Below are 9595 nucleotides of genomic sequence, written 5' to 3'. Positions count from 1 at the left end.
CTGCCGCTGCTGCTGCTGCTGCTGCTGCTGGTACTTCTGCTTGAGGCTGCGCTGCCCCTTGAGCCCTTTCAAGGTGCTGTGCTGCTGCTGCAGCCTTGTCTGCTGCTGCTGCTGCTGCATGCGCTGCAGCAGCAGCAAATTGGGGGCCACAAGCGACCACCTGAAAGTTGCTGCTGCTTTATCATAAACAAACTTCTCTACGCGGCTGCCGCGCAGCTGCCAGCAGCAGGTAGCAGCAGCAAAGTCGATCCAGGAAGCAAGTGCTGCGTCCGTCACTATGTTGCTGCTGCTGCTGCTGCTGCTGCTGCTGCTGCTGCTGCTGCTGAGGGGGCAGCAGCGCAGAAATGGCAGCCGCTTGAAAGAATATAAAATTGAACCCCGCAGCACAAAGAAGCGCGGGGCAAATCTTTTGGTGTGTCTGGTTTGCCGCTGCAGCCAGCCTGCACGCAGAAACAGCAAGTTGCTGCTGCTGCTGCTGCTGCTGCTGCTGCTGCTGCTGCTGCTGCTGCTTGGGGGGGCTGGCCGAGGGGCTGATGGATCAGCAGAAAGTGTAGGGAGGGAGTAGATGCGGCTGCCGGCGTATGGTGCAGCAGCAATTGCTGCTGCAGGTGCTGCTGCTGCTGCAGCAGGGCGCTCTGCTGCAGGCGCTGCTGCTGTTGCTGCTCCCCATGTTGCTGCTGCTGCTGCTGCCTCTGTTCCTGCTGCTGCTGGGGCTAGTGCTGGCTCAGCAGCAGCAGCAGCGGGAGGCACGGGGCCCACATCGGGGCCCTTCAGTTTTGCTTCTGACTCTATCCCATCTTGGTCTGCTGGCAGCAGCAGGTCTAGCTCTGCTGAAGCAGCTGCAGCAGCAACTGCAGCAGCATCTGCAGCAGCATCTGCAGCAGCATCTGCAGCACCATATGCATCTGCAGCAGCAGCTGCTGCCGCTGCTGCGCCGACCTCGCTATCGCTGCCCGCGCTGCTGCCAGGCCCACGACCCTCGTCCTGCTGCTGCAGCCGCTGCTGCTGCTGCTGCTGCTGCTCTTGTTGCTGCTTTTGGTGCTGGTCGGGGTCTTCCTGCTGCTGCACCATTGCGGAAGTGGTGCCCTGCCGGGGCTGCTGCTGCTGCTGCTGCTGCTGCTATTCTCATACTGCTGCTGCTGCACTTGTTGCTGCTCGATTTGCCTCTCCGCCAGCTGGTTGCGCTGCGAAGGCTCATGTTTCTAGAAGCAGCAGCAGCCACACATCGGAGTCGCTGCCGCGTCCGTTGCTGCTGCTGCTGCTGCCGCTGCTGCTGCTGCTGCTGCAAAATAGAACTGTTTAATAACGAAAGAGATGTGAGAAGCAGACAAAAAAGCGCTGACGCTGTCTTCTTCAGTCCTTGGGAACTGTTGCTGCTGCTGGTGCTGCTGCTGCTGCTGCTGCTGTGGCGGCGGCGGCAGCGGCTGCGGCTGAGGTGTCGGCGGCGGTTTGCTGCAGCAGCAGGACTGCAGCAGCAGCAGCAGCAGCATCTCTTCCCAAAATAACCCTGCGCCTTTTCCAAAAGGGAGCAAAAACTGCTGCACCATTTAAGCCTGCTGCTGAAGTTAAAGTAAGATCTGCTGCTGTTGCTGCTGCTGCTGCTGGGGGGCTACCGTGTGGGGCGCCGAACAAAGACATGGCTTGACCTAGCAGCAGCAGCAACTGCAGCAGCAGCGGACTGAGCAGCAGCAGCTTCAGCAGCAGCTGAGCCAGTAGCAGCAGCAACTGCAGCATCACCTTCTACAGCAGCAACGACAGCAGCAACAACAGCAGCATTGACAGAGCAAGGCCGACAGCTGCGGCTCGGCAGATGCAGCAGCGGCTGTAGCAGCAGCAGCGCAGCAGCAGCAGCAGCGCAGCAGCAGCAACAGCAGCAACAACGAGCTGCAGAGTAATATAATGACTTATGCGAAGACGTACATTGGAGACAGACGGCCCAAAGATACAGCTGCTGGCTGCTGGCTGCTGCAGCAGCAGCAACAGCAGCAGCAGCAGCAGCAGCAGCAGAGGGCAGCACCCGCAAGCATACGCAAATCAAAGGCAGATGAACGCAAATAAACAGCAGAGAGCGCCCCGCTGAATAGGGGCCAACAGCAGCAGCAGCAAGCTCCTGCACAATGCTGCAGCAGCTGCTGCTGCTGTTGCTGCTGCTGCTGCGCGCAGCTCAGTGCCTCGGCGGGCTTGTGCTTCACAAAGCGCCCCAGAACGCCATTTGCTGCAGCTACAGCAGCAACGGAAGCAGCAGCAGCAGCGGCTGCAGCAGCCACAGCAGCAGCAGCCATGGCGGCGCAAGATACGACAGCAGCAGGTGCAGCGGGAGCTGGTGTAGCAGCAGCAGCAAAGAAACGGATAATTTGCTGCGGCTCCCGAGAGCAGCAGCATTTGCACATGCTGCTCCACGCATCAGCAGCAGCAGCAGCAGCAGCAGCAGCAGGCCCCCTCTCTCACCAGCAGCAACCCAACAGCCATACTCCTTCACACCACAGGAGGAGCAGCAGCAGCGGGCGCCTGAGCAGCAGCAGCAGCAAGAGCAGCAGCTACAGCAGCAGCAGCAAGAGCTGCAGCAGCAGCAGCGCGACCGTTTAGCGTCCTGGGGTCGCTCCAGTTTGTACAGCAGCAGCAGCAACAGCGGCGCGCTGCAGTTGCTGCTGGTTCCTCCTGTGCGACTTGCTGCTGCTGCTGCTGCTGCTGATGAGGGCAGCAGCAGCAGCGAGGTGGCCGCGGAGGCTGCAGCAGCAGCAGCAGCGAGGTGTCTGTACACCCGAACCCTCGTGGGCATCTTCGGCCGCCTCGCAGAAAAAGCAGCACATCAAAGTTGGGGTCTTGCTGCTTCTCACCATTTTGGCGTGCAAGCTGCTGCTGCTGCTGCAGCAGGAAGGCCTGCAGCAGCAGCAGCAGCAGCACCGCGAAGAGCAGCAGCAAATGGAGGCGACAAAAAGGTTAGAACGCCCTGGTACGCGCTGCTGCTGCTGAAGGTGGCGCTGCTGCAGCGCCAGAGGAAGCAGCGCAAGCGCATGCAGCAGCAGCAGCAGCAACAGCAGCAGCAGCAACAGCAGCAGCAGCAACAGCAGCGGCTGGAGGACCATCTGGACTTCTCGCAGATACCGCCTTGGCTGCTGCGGGCTGCTGCTGCAGTGCTGAGCAGCAGCAGCAGCTGCTGCTCCTCCCCAGTTGCGCTGCTGCAGCTGCTGCATGCACTGTGCAGCCTGGAGGCGGCCCCGACGGAGCAGCAGCTGCAGCAGCTGCTGCAGCAGCAGCAGCAGCGGGTCTGGCAGCAGCTGGCGGAGGCAGCAAAGGACCGGCGCTCGGCCCGCCGCAACGAGTGGCTGCTGCAGCAGCAGCTGCAGCAAGCTCGAGTGTACAGACAGGAGTGGCTGCTGCTGCTGCCGCTGCTGCCATTTTGCTGCCCCTTTGAAGTAATGGAGTGTCTGCTAACTGCTTCCGAAAGGCATGCATTTGTGTCTGTGTCTGGTGGCACAGCAGCAGCAGCAGCAGCTGCTGCTGCTGCTGCTGCCTTGGCTCACAGCGACGCAGCAGCAGCAGCTGCCGCTGCTGCTGCCAGGGGCAACCCCACAGTCATGCGCCGAGCTGTACAGACACTCGGGAAGTCTGGTGCTGCTGCTGCGCTTGCTGCCGCTGCTGTTGACGGGCTGTTGCTGCTGCGGCGGAGAGAAACAGCAGCAGCAGCAGCAGCAGCAGCAGCAACAGCAACTGCAGCAGAGGAGGCCGATGTTGTGTGCCTGCCAAAGGTCAGTGCTGCTGCGTTGCAGCAGCAGCAGCAGCAGCAGCAGCAGCCGCGACCGCGCATTTCTCTGCCGCTGCTGCACCTGCACCAGCAGCTGCGCGCCAGGCAGCAGCTGCTGCTGCAGCTAGACGGCAGCAGCGGCAGCAGCAGCAGCAGCAGCAGCAGCAGCGCCGGCTACTTTGCGGCAAACCTGCATGAGCCAGCAGCCACAGCTACACCACAACCAGCAGCAGCAGGAGCAGATGCTGCTGCTGCAGCAACAGCAGATGCTGCCGCAGCAGCAGCAGCAGGTGCTGCTGCAGCAGCACCGCGGCCAGAGGACTGGCAAAGCCTTTGGCTGCAGCAGCTCAACGCAACATTTGAGAAAGAGCTCGTTGTGGAGGCAGCACCTGCTGCTGCTGCTGCTGCTGCTGCTGCTTCCGGCGCATTTGCTGCAGATCCAGCGGCAGCAGCAGACATCAGCAGCAGCATGTGCCCCGCAGTTGCTGCAGCTTTCAATGACTTCTTTGACTGGCTGGCGCAGCAGCAGCAGCAGCCCCAGCAGCGGCCGCTGCTGCAGCAGGGGCAGCAGCAGCAGCAGCAGCAGCAGCAGCAAGGCGACAGCAGCTACGTGTGCTACAGCAGCATCAGGGAGAGGCTTCTCCAGGCTGCTGACGGAGAGCCGGACGAAACTCTCTTTCTAGAAGATGCTATACGCTGTCTGCAGCAGCAGCAGCAGCAGCAGCAGCAGCAGCAGCAATAGCAGCATCAGCTCTTCTCGCCGAAGCAGCAATAGCAGCGGCAGCCGCTGCTGCTGCTGCACTGACAGCAGCAGCAGCTGCTGCAGTAGCAGCAGCACTAGCAGCAGAGAATGCAGCGCTCGCAGCAGAAACAGCAGCAACAGCACCAGCTGCCGTTGCTGCAGCTGCTGCTGTTCCCGCTGCGGCTGCTGCTGTTGCTGTGGCGGCAGCAGCAAAACGTGACGCAGCGCTGCAGAGTTGGCTGTGTTGGCTGTTGCCTTCTAGCTTAAAAACAACTGCTGCAGCAGCAGCTGCTGCTGCAGCAGCTGCTGCTGCAGCAGCTGCTGCTGCTGCAGCTGCTGCTGCAGCAGCAGCTGCTGCAGGGATTGTGAATGCATGGGTTGCTGCAGGGACTGCCGCTGCAGCAAATCTTGCTGCAGCAACAGCGGCTGCTGCAGCAGCAGCTGCAGCGCCAACAGCAACAATGCTCTTGTCAAGTTACGTTTGAGGTGTATAGACAGCTTAGCAGCAACTGCTGCACTTTAAGTAAGCCACAGAAGCTGTAGCAGCTCTAACATTGGACGCTCTGTTGCTGCTGCTGCTGCTGCTGCTGTTGCTGACGCACGGCAGCAGCGCGTGCTGCTGCTGCTGCCGATCGAGAACCTGCTGCAGCAGCTGCTGCAGCAGCTGCTGCTGGAGCCGCCCGTCCAGCAGCATCAGGTGCAGCTTGGCCTGCGTCAGCCTTTGCAGCAGCTGCTGCAGCGGCACCTGCAGCAGCAGCAGCAGCTGCTGCTGCTGCTGCGGCAGCAGCTGCTGCTGCTGCCGCAGCGGCGCCTGCAGCACGTCGAGCTGCTGCTGCTGCTGCTGCTGCAGGCCGGCGCAGCAGCGCAGGCCGGAAGGACTAGAAGCAGCAAATAAACACAAGACATAAATGCCAAAAAGTTTCATTTTTTGTCTAAGAGAAATCCGCGTCTGCTGTCCTTTCTAAAACGCGGAAGTAAAGACGCAGCCGCTTTATCAACGCCTTGGCTTCCGTCAGGTCCTGCAGCAGCAGCAGCAGCAGCAGCAGCAGCAGCGAGTGGCAGCAGCAGCAGCGAGTGGCAGCAGCAGCAGCGAGTGGCAGCAGCAGCAGTAGCAGTAACGGTGGTCCCAGCAGCAGCAGGAACAGCAACAGTGGCCGCACCGGCAGCAGTGACAGTGGCAACAGCAGCAACAGCAGCAGCAGCAGCAGCAGCAGCCGCAGCAGCAGCAGCAGCAAAAGAAAAAATTCTTGCCTCGAGCATAATTGCTGCTGATAGCTGCGCCTCCAGCTCGTCCACAGTCTCCTTTACGGCACTGAGAGCCACAAGCACAGCCTCACCTAGCTAGCTAGCTAGCTAGCTAGCTAGGCGGCTAGCTAGCTGACTAGCTAGCTGGCTAGCTAGCTGACTAGCTAGCTGGCTAGCTAGCTGGTCGACAATTCAGCTAGCTCTTTGGCGATCTGCCTGTCTAGCGAGTCATATGTCTAGCTTGCTTCTAGCTAGCTGGCCAGCTAGCTAGCCAGCTAGCTAGCTAGCTAGCTTGCTTTCTAGCTAGCCGGCTTGCTTTCTAGCTAGCTGGCTAGCTAGCTAGCTAGCCAAAGGGCTAGCTAGCTAGCTAGCCAAAAGGCTAGCCGGGACTCCTCTAGCACCGTAAGTCGCTAATGAATTCTTTAACTAGCTAGCGAGTGCGGGATCGCCCGAACCAGCCATCGCCTCTCAGCTAGCTAGCTAGCTAGCTAGCTAGCTAGCTAGCTAGCTAGCTAGCTAGTTAGCTAGCTACAGCTAGCTGCATGCGTGGGAAACGTCGACCCGGTGCTAGGCCGCCACAGACGACTAGCCAGCTGACTAGCTAGCTAGCTAGCTAGCTAGCTAGCTAGTTATTCGGCTAGCTAGCTGGCTAGCTAGCTATTCGGCTAGCTAGCTAGCTAGCTATTCGGCTAGCTGGCTAGCTAGCTATTCGGCTAGCTAGCTAGCTAGCTATTCGGCTAGCTGGCTAGCTAGCTAGCTATTCAGCTACGAAGTAGCTAGCTGTCTTCGCCCACCTGGCTAGCTTGTCCACGTCGTCTCGGGTCTTGCAGGAGTCCAGCCGTTCGTGAATCTGCAGCAGCAGCAGCAGCAGCAGCAGCAACAGCAGCAACAGCAGCAGCCGCAGTTGCAGCAGGCTCACATCAACGGGCCGCTGCAGCAGGCGTTGAAGGCGCAGCAACAGCAGCAGCAGCAGCTTCAGGACCGCAAACGGCAGCAGCAGCAGCAGCAGCAGCAGCAGCAAAAGTCACCTGCATAACTTCTATGAGGATTTCCCTCTCATTGATCCTGTCGTCCTGAACAGAGCAGCAGCAGCAGCAGCAGCAGCAGCAGCAGCAGGCAGGAAATGAGGAGCAGCAGCCATGCTGCTACAGCTGCTGCTGCAGCAGCAGCAGACACCGCTGCAGGGCGCTGAAGGATATAACAACAGCACAAGCAGCAACAGCAGCAGCAACAGCAGCAGCAACAGCAGCAGCAACAGCAGCAGCAGCAGCAGCAGCAACTGACGAGAGCAGCAGGAGAACCTCGGCCCTGCAGCAGCAGCAAATGCTCGGCCCTCGTGGCAGGGTTTTGGAGTGTCTTGACAGCAGCAGCAATGTGGCGCTGGTGCACTTCACACAGAGCCTGCTCCTCCTGCAGACACCCACACAAACTGCTGCTGCTGCTGCTGCTGCAGCTGCTGCTGCTGCTGCTGCTGCAGCTGCTGCTGCAGCAGCAGCTGCTGCTGCTGCTGCTGCGGGGTAGTTGTGGGAGAAAGAGCTAACGGGCGTGGGAATCGGGGGCGCTGCTGCTGCTGCAGCTGGCCAGCACTGCTGCTGCTGTTTCTGCTGCTTCTCCCGCTGCTGCTGCTGCTGCTGCCGCTGCTGCTGCTGCTGCTGCTGCTGCTGCGAGGTGTACGTACATCTGACTTGGCAGCAGCCTTGTCCGGGTGTATCTGCTGCTGCAGCTGTTTGTAGCGAGCGGAAAGAACTGGCAGGTTGACATCAAAGGAAGCAGGACTGCAGCAGCAGCAAAAGAAAAAAGAAAATAAAATTAAAAATAAAAAATAAAATAAAAAATAAAAAATAAAAATAAAAAGAAAAGAAAAAGATGTTTTCGAGATTGATGGAGACTCTGGAGATTAAAGAGATTGAAAGAATTCAAAAAGGAACTCAAAAATCCCAAAATCTCACGAAGACGAAACAGCCACCACCCAAACCCTAAACCCTAAACCCTAAACCCTAAACCCTAAACCCTAGGCACTGCGTCTGAAGCTTTAAACTCTGTGAGAGTGACAAGAGGGGAAAAAGGAGACGGCCATAATCGGCAGCAGCACGGAGCGTAGGGTTTAGGGTTTAGGGTTTAAAGCTTAGGGTTTCGGGTTTAGGGTTTGCAATTTAGGGTTTAGGGTTTAGGGTTTAGGGTTTAGGGTTTACAGGTCAAATATGGCAAAGGCAGATACAGGACCCGTCGACGGGTAGACAGGCGGCAGCACGGCACCGCAGTTCTGAGCAGCAGCAGCAGCAGCAGCAGCAGCAGCAGCAGCTTCAGTTGCAGCAGCAGCAGCTTCAGTGGCAGCAGCAGCTTCAGTGGCAACAGCAGCAGCAGCAGCACGGTGGCAGCATTCACGGGAGCAGTAGAAGCGAGCACAGCAGCAACAGCAGCAGCAGCAGCGGCAGCAGCAGCAGCAGCAGCAGCAGCAGCAGCAGCAGCAGCAGCAGCAAGAACTGCGGGCGTTGCGGACTACAAAAAGAACAAGAGAAAGAAAAAAAGCACAGAAAGGCCCAAATAAATAAATAAATAAATAAATAAATAAATAAATAAATAAATAAATAAATAAATAAATAAAAATAAAAATAAATAAATAAATAAATAAATAATTCTGCTTCCGGGGGCCTTGCCTTGCAGATTATTTTAATTCCCTCAAACGCCTGCTGGCACTTCAGACAAGTACCACCCAGCCCTCTGCTGCTGCTGCTGCTGCTGCTGCTGCTGCTTACGTTGCTGCTGCTGCTGCTGCTGCTGCCTACGTTGCTGCTGCTGCTGCTGTCGCCGTTGCTGCTGCTGTCGCCGTTGCTGCTGCTGCTGCTGCTGCCTTCATCTGGCTCTGTGTCCAACTCACTCGGGCCGTTCCGGTAAGTGCTCAGTAGCCTAAGGCTGCTGCTGCTCCAGAACCTGCTGCTGCTGCTGCTGCTGCTGCTGCAGTTGCTGCTGCAGTTCACCGCTGCTTGCGTGCGGCCGACACCTACCAGCCAGCGCCTGGCCGCGGTTTGCTGCAGCAGCTGCTGCTGCCTATGAAGCTGCTGCTGTTGCTGCTGTTGCTGCTGGTGCTGATGCTCATGCGGCTCCTGCTGCTGCTGCTGCTCGTGCTGCTGCTGCTGCTGCTGCTGCTGCTGCCTGCACAGCACCCGCGCCTGCTGCTGCTCCTGCTGCTGCAGCCCGCAGCCACGCTGCTGCAGGCGCAGCGCTGCTGGCCCCTGGGGGCCCCACAGCGGTGTCCACAGCGAGCGCCCCCGCATTGTTTAGCTGAGGGTTTAGGGTTTAGGGTTTAGGGTTTAGGGTTTAGGGTTTGGGGTTTGGAGCTGGGGACGGCACAGCGTGTGTGTGTGTCAGTGCAGCGAGCTGCTGCTGCTGGCAGCAGCAGTGAAGCCCTAGGCCTTGCTGGAGCCTGTGCTGTTTCAGCTGCCGCTCGCGTTGCTGCTGCTGCTGCTGCTGCTACTGCTGCTGCTGCTGCTGCTGCGCTCTCGCCGCCGACACCGGGGGGCCCCGTGCTGCTGCGCTGTTTCGGGTGCTGCTGCAGCAGCACAGCAACTTCTTTCCTTTAAGTTGTAGTAAAATGCAATAATAGAAAAGGGCCAATGTAGAAGGAAGAATAAAATGCCACAAAGTGCTGCTTCTGCTGCGGCTGCCGCTGCTGCAGCAGCAGCAGCAGCAGCAGCAGCAGCAGCCAGCAGTGGGGGGTCCGCTGCCGCCGAGTTCACGTCAAGCATCGACTCTGCTGCTGCTGCTGCTGCTGCTGCTGCTGCTTTTCGCAGAGCTACTTCACTAAGCAGCACAAATTAATTGAAAATTAAAAGGGTTTAGGGTTTACGGAGGCTCAGAGGTAT

The 9595-nt window shown here is 58.7% G+C and overlaps 3 protein-coding genes across 3 annotated transcripts in view; 1 reads left to right on the top strand and 2 right to left on the bottom strand.

The window, feature by feature from the left end:
* The window catches only part of ENH_00004820 (hypothetical protein, conserved), a gene marked incomplete at both ends in the record, with an annotated part of 8226 nt that extends 7155 nt beyond the window's left edge, over positions 1–1071 (bottom strand). Inside the window, one exon of the mRNA XM_013578409.1 lies at positions 1–1071. This exon is cut by the window's left edge and continues 3539 nt beyond it. Within this exon, the coding sequence (XP_013433863.1) occupies positions 1–1071 (1071 nt within the window).
* Positions 1072–2117: 1046 nt separating this feature from the next.
* ENH_00004810 (hypothetical protein, conserved) lies at positions 2118–4487 on the top strand (the record flags this gene model as incomplete). Its single annotated transcript, XM_013578408.1, has 1 exon — positions 2118–4487. One exon carries the CDS (start codon positions 2118–2120, stop codon positions 4485–4487), a length of 2370 nt encoding a protein of 789 aa, XP_013433862.1.
* Positions 4488–4745: 258 nt separating this feature from the next.
* On the bottom strand, positions 4746–9007 carry ENH_00004800 (DnaJ domain-containing protein, putative; the record flags this gene model as incomplete). The annotated part of the gene is made up of 7 exons (XM_013578407.1): positions 4746–4928; positions 5041–5365; positions 6527–6582; positions 6761–6805; positions 7129–7507; positions 7925–7995; positions 8489–9007. The coding sequence occupies 7 exons, from the start codon at positions 9005–9007 to the stop codon at positions 4746–4748; spliced, it is 1578 nt and encodes a 525-aa protein (XP_013433861.1).
* Positions 9008–9595: the final 588 nt, after the last annotated feature.

The sequence above is a fragment of the Eimeria necatrix genome, genomic scaffold, assembly GCF_000499385.1.
Source record: "Eimeria necatrix Houghton genomic scaffold, Enh_scaff113, whole genome shotgun sequence".
In the NCBI taxonomy this organism is placed as follows: Eukaryota; Apicomplexa; class Conoidasida; order Eucoccidiorida; family Eimeriidae; genus Eimeria; species Eimeria necatrix.
The sequence above is the reverse complement of the archived record's forward strand: the minus strand, read 5'-3'. Positions and strand labels throughout refer to the sequence as shown.